Source organism: Megalobrama amblycephala, linkage group LG1 (assembly GCF_018812025.1).
Source record: "Megalobrama amblycephala isolate DHTTF-2021 linkage group LG1, ASM1881202v1, whole genome shotgun sequence".
NCBI classification, from domain to species: domain Eukaryota; kingdom Metazoa; phylum Chordata; class Actinopteri; order Cypriniformes; family Xenocyprididae; genus Megalobrama; species Megalobrama amblycephala.
In genome coordinates this window covers 39,354,909-39,371,742 of record NC_063044.1, presented here as the reverse complement: position 1 = coordinate 39,371,742, position 16,834 = coordinate 39,354,909, and the positions used below count along the sequence as shown (strand labels likewise).

The following is a 16,834-nucleotide window of genomic DNA, read 5'->3' as shown; positions in this document are numbered from 1 at the left end:
AAGGAGACAAAAATTGTAATAATGAATTTTTTTTTTTTTAAGCATATCCTGTCGCAGATTATGGAGTAATATGACATGTTGCGCTCTGTCTCAATTGCCTGTATCCACTTTTGTGTCCTTAAATGCTCATTTTTTGGGTCGGCAGCTTATAAAAACTTAGTTCTGGGTTTTTTAGCATGTTTGCCCAGTGGCCGTGGTTTTCAGATTAGGACGTGTGTTGCTTTGTCTCTATTAGCATAGACCCCGCCCTCAGTGAGCTGTACACAGTCTGCCATGTTTATCTCCTCACTAGAGCATTTAACAACAGCATTAAATTAAGAAATGGTTTCTTATTAAAGCTATTAAGTTATTCAGTCAAGAGCACTGAGTGATGTTCTATTTTTCTTTTGTTGCTTGATTCATATTAAACATCATATTAGCAATAAGTTCTGTATATTATGCTGCTTTAATTTTAATACACAGATGTAACATACACATGCAATTTCTTTACTTGCTGTTTATGATAACAGACATATCATATACATATGATCACTGTGTTTGTGAACTTTTTGTGTTTGACAGAACCTTGTGACAGTTTAAGTTTAAGCACAATAACATGTGAAAGAACTTAGTGTGTGTAATACTCACGGGACGTGCCGTCTGACAGCCAGCTTTCTGTGTGCATGCTTTGCATGTGTGCGCTCAGAAAACCATATATCAGAAGTTTAGACTGATATAGCTTTAAAACACATGCAGATAATAAACTTTCATAATGATGAAGAACTGCAATGTCACATGAGTGTGACTGCTATAGAGATGATAATCAAAACCAAACAGATGTTTTGTTAGTTTTTGGCAGAGAGAGAGGCACAAAAGTTTGAAAGGAAAGTGGGGTGGGAAGCAGCAGTTCTTTAAAGATACATGCATGAAAACAGCATGTTTTTTTCTTTCCACTCAAAAATGGGCATTTACAACATGATATAATAAATGATCTGTGGGGTATTTTGAGCTGAAACTTCACAGACACATTCTGGGGACACCAGAGACTTATATTACATCTTGAAAAAAGGGGCATAATAGGTCCCATTTAAGGTGATCATCATAACCCTGAAGCAGAGCAAACCCCCGAAGGGGGTTATTTTACAATATTGGTCCTGTCCCAAATGGCACACTCCGGACTTGTGGACTTCCTCAGAGTCCACACTTTGGTGACGTCATGTAGTGCAGACCTATAGGGCCCTTGGTGCGAGTCCACGAGGGCTCATTGAGAGGTATTTTTGGGACAGACTCGATCGTCACGCCGGAAATAACAGTCTGGTCTGTGCGTGAGTTTCAGATGAATTTACAGGTTTAAATATAAATACTAGGTTTACATATGACTCAGTAAAGCCCTGACATTCAGTTCTATTTATTTAATGAATCATAATGCGATCATATTAATCAACGCGCTATTATTATGTTTGAGTTAAAGTGTGCGGAGCCTGCATCTATGCTGGCTTTGCGGAAGACCGCTTCAAGGGTACAAAGGGGGCGCTGCTGAGCACACTTCAGAGCGTTAAAATGCTGAATGGGACGGCCTACGGGCTCGTAGACTTGGCGAGCACGTGCAATTTAAGTCCACGAGACCAAAAGTCCACATGAAGTGCGCCATTTGGGACAGGGCCTTTGACTGGGTGACTGTATGTTATCATACTTATTACATGGTTACATATCAAATCAATAAATAAATTACCAAATGATAAATTGTAATCATTTGGTTACGTGGAAGACAGAGACCACAGAGTGCTTTGAGAACTGCCCATTATGTGTAGGCAATTCTGCAGACAAAAAAAAAAAAAAAAAAAAAAACATAGCGCCCCCTAGCGTCAAACAGCACTAATACCAGTATAACTGGTTTGAATACTGTACTGATATGAAAATTATAGAATACCTTGGCAAGTCTACTGTCTAATGATGAAGTGTGCCTCAAATGTCCAAATACTTTTTGGAACCATTGCACTGTACTTTTTTTTTTTTTTTTTTGCACAGAAATTAACCTAAATGAGAAATGATCGTTCTGTTCTGTGCCTGATTTCCAGAAAATCGATGCGCAAGCACTGCACTAAAATGTGATGAGAGGATGCTGTTCAAATATTAATCCTACACTCTCTTTCCATCTGGCAGCCACAGCCCTCACCTCAACGTGAGCTGATCCGACCTGCAGCCAAGTGGGGTACAAGCACCTTCCCAAGCCAGGCATCTGGGTCCAACAGACATCCTACCAGCGCACACGCTCATCATCCTTCTGTAGTCGTCGCACATCCTACATTAGGAAACCAAGCCATAGGTGTCTTAACCACGGACCAGAATGCTGTACCCTCGACGTCTAGAGAAAATGCCTTGCACAGACCTCCATTGCCTGTTAAGGACTCACTGCCCATTCATAAGGACCCTTCAGTTAGTGCACACTCAGTGAATCAGGCCAATTCTGTTCTTTCAGCTCCACCCACCACTGAATCAGGTCAGTCAGACTCGGCCCGCAAAATTGAAGTGGTCGTCTGGCCGAGAACTGAAAGGCCCACAAAAAGGCCTCGGACACCACAGGAAACTGTGCTAGTTGAGGTCAGACAAAATGAGCAGCCGGTGGCCCCTCTCTCTCCTGCACGATTGCCCGCACCGGCTGACAATGAGAGACCTGGGCCGTCAGCGCCCAGAGAACCCCTCATACAGCAGGCCCCTGAGCGGACGTCCCTCGATCTCCTGGTGAAGGGGGTGGTGAGTCTTCTGATTAGCACCTCACGTATAGTATTCAACTGTTCATGTCCTACATTAAAGGTGGTGTTTGTTTTGACTCAAATTTTCAGATGGACCTTTTCCCCGATGTGCAGGACGCATATGTAGCAGAACTGATAGAGAGAGGTGACCTGAAAGATTTAAATGTGTAAGCACAAACCTTTATCTGCTCATTTCTTGCTCAGATGTACTTTGTTCACATGTGATGTTTGTGAGACATCGTTTGGCTTCTTTAACACAGAATATGCAATATATTGTTGGAAAACCCTGATTATCCGAAGAAAGCAAACTCAGTTTTGACACAAAGCAGTGTTCTCCTCGAGACGAATGACTCTGAGACGCAGGTTTGCACTTTATTTTTTATCAGATATTCATATTTATTTAGTCATAGATATATTGGGTGCTGCTACTATGATGAATTTATTACATTTAAAAATGCAACTAACATGGTATAACTTACTTTTTCCTCTGTCATGCAGGAAAGTGAAAATTATTTTGATTATTTCAAACTAAAGACTGTTGGCCCAGAGGTTGTCATTCAAGCTGCAGACATGCTGATGGGTGACTTCAGAATGTTGAGCTGTCAGGATATCAAATGGGCCCTGAATTGCCTCAAAGGACACTATGCAATCACACGAAAGGTGCTCATTCATACCTATTAGAATTATTCTACGAACTCTGTAACCCTTATGTCAGGAGGTTAACATTCAATGTCATTCAGTGTCATTGTTAAAGGGATAGTTCACCCAAAAATGAAAATTCTGCCATCATTTACTCACCCTAAAGTCATTCCAAACCTGTATACATTTCTTTGTTCAAGATATTTTGAACAAACTTTGTAATCAGGCCGCTTTGGGGCACCCTTGACTTTCATAGTAGGAAAAAAATACCCCGGGAGTCACTGGTGCCCCAGTTTCCCACATTCTTCAAAATATCTTGCTTTGTGTTCAACAGAACAAAGAAATATATACAGGTTTGGAACGACATGAGGGTGAGTAAATGATGATAGAACTTTCACTTTTGGGTGAACTAATCCTTTAAGTGTTGATGAAGCTTGCTGATGTCAGGTGTAGTGATTAATCATCCTATTTTATTAGGCTTTTAGAGATTATCAACAGCAGTGCCCTTTTAAAGAGGTGTTAATTGATACTGCAGATATTCTACGTTTTCAAATACATTGTGTGTGTTTTACGGAAAAACTAAGTGATCTCAATATTGATTTAAGATCAGCCATTAAGTGTAAAGTTTTGGTCACACTCTCATTGGAGTAAAATCCAGTCATTTCATTGTAATCTGCATGATGAAGAATTTCGCTTGGTGGACTTCAAGATGCAAAGAAATTTCCCTGTGCGAGTTTTGCATCAGGTTCAAGTTTGGTAAAAAAAAAAATTTTTTTTTTTTTTTTTAATTATTCACACAACAATCAACATATTCACATATCAACACAAACAACAACACAGTATGCATACAGATATTGTGCTTTTACATTGTGTGCATATAAATAAAATAAGAGAGAAAGAATAACATCAGTAAATCAGCAAAACCTGACATCAGCATCAGTTCGTCCACTTATAATTATAATTGCTTTTGAAGATAATTTATGAAAGGATGCCACATGACGGTGAACTTAGACCCAGAGCCCCTTAAATTTAGTCTTATTTTTTCCAAACTAAGGAAAAAACACATCTCTGGTCCACTGTTTAAAAGGAGGAGGGAAGGACGGCTTCCAATTAATCAAAATCAAGCACCTTGCCAAATGAGAAGTAAAGGCTATACAGTCCAATTCACTTTGACAAAGTGTTTTTTTCACACACAATACCAAAGATGGCGGTTAAAGGATTTCCACAAACATCTTTACTAAATATTCTAGATAGAATAGGATACACAAATCTGTGACAGACTGGGACATAACCAAAACATATGGGCTAATGTAGCAGAGGACTACAAGTTTGGTTAAATCGACACACAAATCCACAGTGCTGGCCAATAGCAAGCCTCTAGGTTCGGCACTGACCTCTGTGTGTGGCAGAGATTTATAAATTGGCAACAAAGCAAAACTTAGAGATGAGGCGTTCATATTGATGCTGTCTACTTGGCTAGTGTTGTATAACACTACAATTCAGTGTTATAAAGTGATCCATTAAAAAGGAGGCTGTTTGAAAAGCAGTTGTTTAGGGGCTGGTTCGTTTGCTAGTTGGCAGAACAGCTTTGGATGTTATTCCTCTATCTTTCATCGTATTTTGTCACATCAAGTCCTGCTTTCTTTCCAAAAATGTCACTTGCTATCATAAAAATTGCATTAAATTTAACACTATTGTTTTGTATGGCATTAATCTCTCTGGTATCTCTTCAAGGCCTTATTCGAAGCCCTCAAGAAGTGGCAAGAAAACTCTACTGACCCCTCAGGGAAGAAGAAGAGAAGGAGAGAGCCAAATGAACGCGCCTTCATAGACTTCAAGTTTGAGCAGGGTGACTACATAGTTTTTTCTACTTTGCATGCCTTTCAAACACAAAAGGTAAAAGGTGAAATGCTCATTTCATCTCATTCATCTCAGGTTCTTTTAAACTGGAAAGAAAGATGTACTTTTTGGAGAAGAATCGCAGATGGAGCCGTGGCAACGAGACTACACTGGAGCCGTCTCTCGTGAAAGAGCTGCAGTTCTATGAGCAGAAAGCCAAGGAAATGGCGGAGGTACTTCACATGGCTCACTTCTTCAATTTACTTCTGATGGTTCCTCCTGAAATAACCCGTGATGAACTGAGCTGACAAGTTGTTAATTGTTCAAATAATTACAAGGGCTTTTTGCTTTCAGCATGAAGATTTCCTTTTGGCTTTGCAAGTGAATGAGGAGCAGTATCAAAAGGTGGGTGTGAAGAACCAGTTGTTTATGTACTTTTGATGCTCCTGTAATGACATGTCAAACCACATCATAAGAGGCCATATTATGCTCTTGTACAAAACCTTGATTTTGTTTTTGGGCTCTACTAGACTAAGATTTCATGCTTGAATGATCAAGAAGCACATTATTATTATTATTTACATATTTTACATTGTTGCAGCACCTCTCTTCCCAGTCTGTCAATAAGGCTCTGTTTAGTTCCGGTCTCTATGAAGCCCCTCTTTCAGAAAAGCCCAATGTGCTCTGATCGGTCAGCTGGTCCAGTGTGTCGTGATTGGTCAGCCGCTTTCAGCGTGTTTCAGAAATGTCAAGCCACCTACCATAAACACGAGTTTCAACACACTACTAACACAACTCACCTAGGCCTCACGCCTTTTTTTGCATATGCCCTTGGAGCGAATTATTTAAAGAGGAAAACTGATGTGTTTGTTCCCAGAAGAAAACTCAAGACTACAATCGAGGCATTTGAGGGAATTCAGAAACAGTGCTTACTGATATAGAGAATAACTCCCTTTGTGCTTTGTAACTCTGCAGACCTTTTTCATGCTCAAACAGCAACATTACACACTAAAGAAAATGTAAAAAAGCACAATATGCCGTCTTTTTTGAGTGTGAGAGTTTTTGTCCTTTTCAGTGGTTTGATTGTTGCAAAGTATTGTATAAAACAGACAGTTCCAGCTCTAAAATCAGATTATAGAGTGACCTCATTCAGCCTGGTAATGTGTTTTAGATTATAATCCTGAACTTTGTGATTTGAGAGCATGTGACACTTTTGACCTGTACTCTCAGGACGGGCAGTTGATTGAATGTGGCTGCTGCTGTGGGGAGTTTGCCTTTGAGGAGATGACCCAGTGTACGGATGGCCATCTGTTCTGCAAGGAATGCCTAGTAAAATACGCCCAGGAGGCTGTGTTCGGCTCAGGACGGGTAAGTCATCTGTGACTTTCAGTCTCTGAGGTTACTTTTGTTTCTTTTGAATTGTATTACTGGAAACGCTATGTGCGGTCACAACCGTTATGATGTCACAATGTTTTCAGACATTGTTCACAAAGCTGTTTTGTTCTCATGTTTTTAAAAGTCCCCTGTCTTTTGGTTTCATTTTGCCTTGTGCTTCTTAGGTTCTTCCCCCATTTTTCTTTCATTTTCATTCTAATAATCATAAACATGTTCTAGCATCATTTGTTTGCAGAGTTTGATATGTTTTTTTAATTTTTTTTATATTAAATTACATATTTGATGTACCCCAAACCTTTAAACGGTTTGTAGGTTCAATGTATGTAGGTTTCCACCACAAGCACTCACTGAATTTTACAGTTACAGCGTGAAGTAAAAACGGTTCTTTGTGTTTGTTTGCAGTCGGAGTTGAGCTGTATGGATGGGAATTGCACCTGTTCCTTCCCTACCAGCGAGCTGGAGAAAGTTTTACCTGAAAACATTCTGTGCAAATATTACGAGCGGCAGGCAGAGGAGGCCATAGCAGCCACCTGTGCTGACGAACTGGTCAGGTGAGTTAAACACTTACTCTCATGTTGATCTAAAGCTGTTTGACTTTTCTTTATTCGTGAAACACTTTTTCATACTAGGAAAATGAATAGTAATTAGAGCTGTCAACTCCAAAAAGGACAGAAAAGTAATCCACACGAGTAGTCAATACAACTTGTGCTCTATATTAAAAAAATATAAATACATTTCGACAGCCATGTGATAGCTTTGAGTGAGAAAAAGCAATTCAAAACAGAGAAAAATGTACACACTTCAGATTTAAATGATTCATTGTTTTAATTCCTAACAACATTTTGCTCACTTTTTGTTTTCAAGGTGTCCGTTTTGTAACTTCCCAGCACTTTTGGATAAAGGCATTTCTCTGTTCAGTTGCCCAAACCCTCGCTGCAGAAAGGTTAGTCTGTGTGCCTGGATAAACAAGTGTTTGAGTGTTGTTCAAATATTGCATCTCTCTTTGCAGTGATCTCTTTTAAAATAAGGTCATGGGCTGGTTCAGTTCTCTCTCCCTCTTTACACTTCTATTTCTGAAAGTGGTCACTTGGTGGCGCCATGGGGCTGTGGAAAAGGTCAGCATAGTCTATGGTTCGCAATCTGGGGCCCCAAAATGAACCGTGCTAGTGGATGTGAAACTAATGGTATTTTTTCATTGGCAGGGTTTACTCTGCAGGAATTAGTCAGGTCAGGGGAAGAACAGAGACAGGCATTCATCATGTCTGCTTTAAATTTTCAGCACTCTGACCCTAAACATAATTTAACAAGGGTTGGGAAGTTCAACACAACTAGATGAATCAGTATTCCGGCATTTCACTGTCTCATGACGTTTCGGAAATCATAACCAGGAAAAAGTGGATTGAACCTTCAGGATGTGAATCACAAAACAACAACCTGCTGTGCTTTGATAACCAAGGTTTCAAAAAACAGACTGAATATTATCAGTTGTGTTTGTTACAGTTAAGGACTATCTTAACTACATTTTTTCAAAAATAATGAAGCTTTGTCCAGTAATAACCTTCTTTTTCCAAGAAGTAGCAACAAAACACATGACATTGCTGTTTTTGTCACAGTGTATTTTCATTCTAATGAACTGGTTCAATGGCAAATGAATTGATTCTATAAAAATGGTTCACTGATCGTGTTTCTTCATGATAGTGAACTATATGCTAAATGATGCTGTTTATCACTACTATTGGCATGGTTATAGAATTTGGAATTGTCAGGGTTGTTCCATTCTCTTTCATCATGGAGAATATCAGGAATTTTTTTAAAATCATTGATTCTTTCCAGGCCTGGAAAAGTCATCGAAATTACTGAAATCTAAATTTAAATAATGTAAGACATGTCAATTTAAGTTTGGGGTCAGTAAGTTTCTTTCCTTAATAAATTCATACTTTTACTAATATTTTAAATAAATTACTTCTTAGCAAAATTTATTACATTTATCAAAAGTGACAATTACACAGCAGCACAACTCTTTTCAACATTGATAATGTTTCTTGAGTAGCAACTCGGTATATTACAATGATTTCTGAAGGATCATGTGACACTGAAGACTGGAGTAATGATGCTGAAAATTCAGCTTTGACATCACAGGAATAATTACATTTTAAAATATATTAAAATAGAAAAGTTATTTTAAATTATAATAATATTTCACAATATTACTGTAATTTTGATAAATATATGCAGCCTTGGTGAGCATAAAAACATTTTGACAAACAGTTGACTGACCCCCAACTTTTGAATGGTAGTGTGGATGTAAATGCTTGGCCCTAAAACATCTTCATTTCTTTTTGTGAGTGCAGGTGCTATAAGATATGTATCAAAAACGGAATAGTTAGGGTCCAATCACCAAAGGTTTTGTTAGTAGTTTGTAGCTAGCTTGACAAGATTCACAATAGCTTCCCCAACACTGGTTACAAGTGCATCTGATGTTTTGTCTTTAGTCTTATCAGTGTTGAGCTGTGAGGAATGTATCAGGCAGTGCCAGGACACAGAGAGCTGTCAGTCCATCTGTGTGTTAGTGGAATTCAGCTGACAGCCTGAACATGTCAAGGACTCTGAACTCACAGCTACTTTCTCAACAGGCCTGAGAGGAATGCTAGAGCCATCTGCAGTTTGTCAGGGCAATCTTTCCATTCATCTGCCATCCTCCATTTCTCTCTCTCTCTATTTGTCTCTTTATCACTTTTGAAGTAATAAACACATGTGGGAGGGCTGTGATCGCGAATGCGTTTCAAACGTCACGAAAGCTATGTACGTACATATACATTGTAATTTAATTACAAGTATGTTTTGATATCCTGTCAATTTGAAGCAGATTACCATTTCTCAGATCACTTTGAATCTTAGACTTCCAGGGGAAAATGTTTCTTGTCCAATTGCATGATATTCACAAGCAGGGACTTACATATTTGTGTTTAGTGGTTAGGAATCGGCTATAGTGGGAGGTCAAACTTGCCCGATTGGGTGGTTTTGATGCCCAAAGTGACGCTTTTAAACCTGCAAAGTCCGCTTGGATGAAGCTGTCAAACTTGTATCTGTGACTTAAAGGGGTCATGACATTTTTTTTTTTTTTTTTTTTTTTTTTTTTAAATGTTCCTTGAGGTTCACTTAGAATGTTTTATAAAGTTTTTTGCACAAACAAACCCACCCAAAAAGCGAAAACAAATATATACGTGGAAAAATGATTATTTTTAACCTCTATCTGAAATTATCCATTTTTAAAGGGCGGCTACTTTAAAGGTGATAGAGAGGATTTTTTCGTCGACTGAGAATCCAAAGACTGTTACTGAGTTTCATTTCAAGAGAACGCCTCCCAAAACTCGTAAACACTCGTATTGGAACACGAGTGTTTACCACCAGCATTCGCTGTGTCGTGTTTGTGGATTCATTATGTCGGACTCACCGCAGGTAACTCATAATCTGCAGTTGTTACTCCTGACAAAAACATTGCATGCAACGCCTGTGGAGTGTGGAAAGTTACTGGAGCGCGCAGCCGCACACGTCTCTCACAAGGAACGTCATGGCAGTGATTGACAAGCCAGAGGGCCCATCATCGCGTAAACGATTGGCTGATGTTTTTAAGGCCCTACCTCGTGCACAGATGATGTATATTAATATTATTACTTTCAGTGCACCTAATAAATAGTCTTTTATCAGTTAGTAAAGACAGTTTCAAGTAATATAGCAAAAATGTATAAAACAAAACATCCTCTTTAGCACCTTTAAGGCTCATCAGTAAAGGCCACTTTATGGTTGACTAACATGATTGCATAGGAAACGGTATCAACGCCCCCTTGCTATTGCATGTAAGTGTTTTGAAAACATTATCCGTATAAAGCATCATTTACGGACAAAGCATTATGAAATCGTCTACTTACGGTTGGTGATGCAGCTGCTGTCAGATCCAATACAGTTGGCTGCTTCATCTTTCAACCAGTTTCTTTGTGAAATCTCCATTACCCTGTGCTTAGTTTATAAAGCAAAATGCTCCAAACAAACATACAATCCTCCGCTAATTAATTTGGGACACCATTAAAATAAACCATCCACTTCTTTCCAAAAATATTGGGATCCTTCTGAAGTCTTTATAGAGACACAAATGAGCGGTTTATACTGGACACGTCAAAAGGCAACGCCAACGAACTAGTGGTGACGAAAGCAGACTGCGGGCTTGGCTCACGTCAGCTGCGTCTGGGTCCAAAGTTGCCCTGACACACCAAACCGATGCTAGACAGCCCACGGCCAAGTAGCATGTCAGTTCTGCGCCTGCGTAAGATGAAATGCATTTCCGTACCAGCAGATGGCAGTAGCTGAACAGCCAATCAGAATGATCAGATGGCCCGACGGACCGACAAACTCCGATGCCAATTCAACATCGGCCGAAAAAAAGATAAGGACCAGCTTCAGCCAATGGTGCGGAACACACTGAGAAAATTTAGTCGGTCGACGAACAAAAACTGCCCGACGGCCAACCGTCGGCTTGGTGTGTTCCGGGCTAAAGCGAACGTGCATCTGTATACTGTATTCAGTGTGGACAGCATCAGTGATTATAATGGTTTCTATTTGCTTTTGACACAATGCTCACTTCAAGTGTAGGCAAATGTCAACTGTTAAAAGCTTAGTTCACCCAAAAATGAAATTTCTGTCATTACTCATCCTCATGTCGTTCCAAACCCTTAAGACCTTCGTTCATCTCTTCGGAACACAAATTAAGATATATTTGATGAAATCCAAGAGGTTTTTTTTTTTTTATCCTCAGTAGAAAGCAATGAAATTACCACATTCAAAGTCCAGAAAAGTAGTAAAGACATTGTTAATATAGTCAACGTGACTGCAGTGGTTCAACCTTCATTTTATGAATACTTTTTGTGCGCAAAAACAAAACAAAAATAATGACTTTATTCAACAAATTCGTCTCTACCCTGTCATTCTCCTATGCAGTTTACGTTCTGCGCTTTCAGGTTCTACGTCAGAACACCGACTCATTATTGGCAGATGATGTTCACGTGAGCACCACGATGGATGTGTGTGATGCTGACGCAGGAGCCGGCCAATACTGAGCCAGCGTTCGGACGTAGTACCTGGAAGAGCTTCACTGCGTTCACTGTGTCAACTGCACACGAGACTGACAGGGAAGAGACAAATTTGTTGAATAAAGTCTTTATTTTTGTTTTGTGTTCACGCACAAAAAGCCACTTCATAACATTTAAGGTTGAACCACTGTAGTCACGTTGACTATTTTATCGATGTTTTTACTACTTTTCTGGACCTTGAATGTGGTAATTTCGTTGCTTTCTATTGAGGATAAAAAAACCTCTCAGATTTCATCAAAAATATCTTAATTTGTTTTCCGAAGATGAACGAAGGTCTTAAAGGGTTAGTTCACACAAAAATTAAAATTATGTCATTAATGACTCACCTTCATGTCGTTCCAAACCCGTAAGACCTTCATTCATCTTCGGAACACAGTTTAAGATATTTTAGATTTAGTCCGACAGCTTTCTGTCCCTCCATTGAAAGTGTATGTACGGTATACTGTCCATGCCCAGAAAGGTAATAAAAACATCATCAAAGTAGTCCATGTGACATCAGTGGGTTAGTTAGAAGTTTTTGAAGCATCGAAAATACATTTTGGTCCAAAAATAACAAAAACTGCGACTTTATTCAACTAACCCTTTCAGGGTGTGGAACGACATAAGGGTGAGTAATAAATGACAGAAATTTAATTTTTGGGTGAACTAAGCTTTTAAGCGACTAAACTCCAGTGGGTGGTGCCTATGGTGTGACGACGTATAACTATTTTTGTGATGTCTTGCTCTGGAGGTAGACACAGGCAAATTTATTTGCCCGTGTGAAAACAGATCCCGCAGTATCAGATCAAGCCTTATTTGAAGCTTGATTAAATAAATGCTTTGTTTATAATGCGGAGGACCTTTTAAGCAATGAAAGTTGCTGGCTGTTTTAATGGTACAAAGACCTCTAATACAGTCAAACCAAAATTTATTCAGACACCTTGAACATTTCATTCATTAATACAGTTTATTCACTATAGTTTAAAAATGGTAATAAAATAGGACAAGATCTCAGAGTTAAAATAATCTTAATTATGTCAGATAACACTTAAGCAAAACATGGTCAGGTCAAAGTGTCTGAATAATTTTTGATCCCAAATTTTTAATCAGTTTTACTGGTAGTCCACTGTATGAAGGGTATATTTTACTGTTTACAGTTCACAGTTTACTTTATTTTGCTATCCTCACTTACATAAATTAATTATAGTGTCTTGCACCAACTAGTAAAAACTTATATCTAGTGTCTGAATAATCATGTCATGACCCCTTTAACTTTTTTTTTTAAGCAGGATGCTTAAAGTCACCATGAAATCAAAATGGATGATTCTTGTTTTGGATTCTAAATTATTTATCCATGCACATTTTTTTTTTTTAATCCATGTGCCCTTTTAATCTTTAATCAAAATAACCTCCCCTCCTTCTTACAGTGACATCTCTTCTCTTCTCTGATGTGTTTGCTAGTGTGAGGGCAGAACAACCTGTCACTCACATGACATCACAGTAATGGCAAACCACAACCATCCAAGAAACGTTTCACTCGTTATACATCACAAAATGAATTAAATGGAATTATGAACCATTGACCGTTTTAGGCATGATGGTAGGCGTTTCCCTTTAAAAGAATTGAATAGCCCACTATCAGGTATGCAACATAGTACTTTTGTGTTTGCTGTCATATACCAGTTGTCCTCTTGGTGGCGCCCTTGTTCTATAATGCCAGAGCAGTTTTGTTCTTCCACACATCTGCTGCTGTTTACACGCTCAACCCCGCCTCACACTTATGCAGCAGCTCACAGCAGGGCTGGAGAGGGGGGCAGGGGAAGCCGCTCGAACAGCCATGTCTTTGGCCTTCCTCTTGGCACCACAGATAGATTAAATGTGCCATCAGGCAGGACCTCCATTTTCTCCCCCTATACATCTTCCTCCTGATGGAGTCACAGGACTGGATGGGGGAAATTGAGAACAGTTGTGTGGAATGATTTCATAATGTGACCCACTTTCACTTCCTCTCTCTGGCTCTCAGCGTGGCATTCCTATCAAAATGGAGAACTGGGCTCTCATGCACAGCAGTGCTTGACTTGGCCAGCTTCATGAGAACTTTTCCAAAGCCATGCTTTTCTGGAACAAATTTGTTGGATAGATAATCTGTATAAAATGACACCCACCTGATAAATGGTGCATTATAGTGAGCATAATGTAGGCAGTGTTGTGGCTTAGTGGTTAAACATCTGGGTTGGTACCCGAAATGTAGATTTCAAAGGGTTGATCTATGAACCATCACTTTTGCATGCAAGCTAGCCTCTTGATAGAACTGCCACAAACTGTCACAAAAACATTAAAAAGACACTGCGCCTAATAGAGCACAGTGCTGAATGTCTTAAACCACTAGGTAAAATGTATATAGTGTCAAAAATTTGTGACCTAGAAAATAATCTTAAATATTATTGTGTTTTCTCCAGACCTCAGCACATGTAGCAGCACATTATCTTTCTGTAGAAATTGAAACTTCTGATGGTAAATTTTCCACTGAAGTAAAAGGCGTTGTGAAACTGTCAACTAAAAAAAAAATCTCTTTCTTTATTAAGGCCCAGAGTATCATTCTTAAGGTGCGGCCACATTAACAAAATTTAAATTAAATTTTAAGAGCAAAAAAAACCAAAACAAAACGGTCTATTGACAGTAGTGTAGCGATGTATAAAGTGATATGAAATATGAAGTTCAGCTCACACAGAAGTCATTTTCAAACCAAGCAGCTTTGATCAATGCAGTGAATACACGTGACCAAATTGAACCGGTAAAATCTGCATGGGGAAATCTTTCACTCTTGCGTGAAATTCCCAAACACATGAATTTCTATTGAAATGACTGGATTTCACCTGCACTGTAAATGTGACCACACCTTTAGATTTTCTAATGATTTAGATTTAGTTCACCCAAAAATGAAATTTCTGTCATTAATTACTCTCCTTCATGCCGTTCCACACCCGTAAGACCTTCGTTCATCTTCAAAACACAAATTAAGTTATTTTTGATGAAATCTGAGAGTTTTTTTTTTTTTTTATCACCCATAGAAAGCAATTTAATTACCACATTCAAGGTCCAGAAAAGTAGTAAAAACATCGTTAAAATAGTCAACGTCACTACAGTGGTTCAACCGTAATGTTATTAAAGGATTAGTTCACTTTCAAATGAAAATTACCCCAAGCTTTTCTCACCCTCAAGCCATCCTAGGTGTAAATGACTTTCTTCTTTCTGATGAACACAATCAGAGATATTTTAATAAATATCCTGACGCATCCGAGCTTTATAATGGCAGTGAACAGGGGTCACGAGAACGAGCTGAAGAAAGTGTCTCCATCCACATCCATCCATCATAAATATACTCCACACGGCTCCAGGGGGTTAATAAAGGCCTTCTGAAGCGAAGCAAGTTATGAAGTAAAATATGTAGCTTCTGCCAGACTGCCTTCTGTATTCAACTTACGAAGAAAGTGTAAACTGGCGTTGCATCAGTTACACTTTTTCTGTAAACTGAATAGGGAAGGTGTAGGACGTAGCGTAAGCATTTTGAACTGCAAGAGTTTTACACCTTCTTTGTACGTTGAATATGGAAGGCGGTCTGGCAGAAGCTACATATTTTACTTCATAACTTATTAAATATGGATATTTTTTTTTACACAAACGCATCGCTTCGCTTCAGAAGGCCTTTATTAACCCGTGTGGAAGCCGTGTGGAATACACATTTATGATGGATGGATGTGGATGGAGACACTTTCTTCAGCTCATACTCGTGAACCCTCTTCACTGCCATTTATAAAGCTCGGATGCATCAGGATATTTATTAAAATTTCTCAGATTTGTGTTTATCTGAAAGAAGAGAGTCATATACACCTAGGATGGCTTGAGGGTGAGTAAAGCTTGGGCTAATTTTCATTTGAAAGTTAACTAATCCTTTAAGCAACAAGGATACGTTTTGTGCGCAAAAACAAAAATAACAACTTAATTCAACAAAATCTTCTCTCCCCTGCCTTACTGCTACACTGTTTACATTCACTTCCAGGTTCTACGTTAGAATGCTGGCTCATAGCAGTAAGGCAGGGGAGAGAAGATTTTGTTGAATAAGTTGTTATTTTTGTTTTGTTTTTGCACACAAAATGTAATCTCATCACTTCGTAACATCAAGGTTGAAAAACTGTAGTCACGTTGACTATTTTAACAATATTTTACTACTTTTCTGGACCTTGAATGACGGTAATTACATTGCTTTCTATGGGAGATAAAAAACCTCGGATTTCATCAAAAATATCTTAATTTGTGTTCCAAAGTTGAATGAAGGTCTTACGGGTGTGGATCGACATGAGAATGAGTGGAGTTTCTGTTAATGACAGAAATGTCATTTTTGGGTGAACTAACCCTTTAAGTGTTTGTTACAGTTGCGTATAGACCTTATGTACCCCCGCCCTTTTCAGCGCTGCGCTCGTTGTGTTCTGTCTTCCGGTTTGTATTTCCACAGCATGAAAGTAAGATCTAACAGATTTATGAATGTTGCAGTCATTTTTAAATCTTCCCAGTCCATATGACATCCACTTCAAACATTACATTGCTCATGATAACTTTCGTTAACTCTACAATAAGTAAATCCACTTCACCAGCTAATTACTCTTCGACAGTGATGCCAAAGAAATATACAGAGCTACTGCAAAAACTGAACATTCAATTCTAAAGATGGTCTATAACATTACCGGCCACTTTTTACCCTATTGATGGACCAATACTCTGAATATTCAGGGTCTTCCCGTCTATGTCTGTGGCGATTATGTGCCTGCTCTAATCATTGTGTATGGGGATATTTGCAGCTGTCTAACCCACATTTGTCCATGGTAGGAACAGTTGGATGTGGAAAACTCTGTAATCCCAGTGCCCCCATTAATGACTTAGTTTTTCCCTCCTGTCTCTCTCATGTCTGATGTCCCATTTGTTTGTGGTGATGTATGCCCTCAAGTTCCTGTATTCAGTGGTGAGGAGACGTCCTCTCCTCTGCCCTTCTCTTTCACTCTTTTCCCTCGGTGACGATGAAAGTTGTATAACTGACATACTTTTCCCTCT

The 16,834-nt window shown here is 38.9% G+C and overlaps 1 protein-coding gene across 1 annotated transcript in view; it reads left to right on the top strand.

The window, feature by feature from the left end:
• Positions 1–16,834, top strand: part of rnf216 (ring finger protein 216) — a 34,646-nt gene that overhangs the window by 2,831 nt on the left and 14,981 nt on the right. Inside the window, exons 4-13 of the mRNA XM_048192449.1 lie at positions 2,143–2,733; positions 2,823–2,899; positions 2,993–3,095; positions 3,231–3,392; positions 5,106–5,220; positions 5,307–5,443; positions 5,565–5,615; positions 6,441–6,578; positions 7,008–7,156; positions 7,470–7,548. Coding sequence (XP_048048406.1) covers positions 2,143–2,733; positions 2,823–2,899; positions 2,993–3,095; positions 3,231–3,392; positions 5,106–5,220; positions 5,307–5,443; positions 5,565–5,615; positions 6,441–6,578; positions 7,008–7,156; positions 7,470–7,548 — 1,602 coding nt within the window. The remainder of the gene's footprint in view (positions 1–2,142; positions 2,734–2,822; positions 2,900–2,992; positions 3,096–3,230; positions 3,393–5,105; positions 5,221–5,306; positions 5,444–5,564; positions 5,616–6,440; positions 6,579–7,007; positions 7,157–7,469; positions 7,549–16,834) is intronic.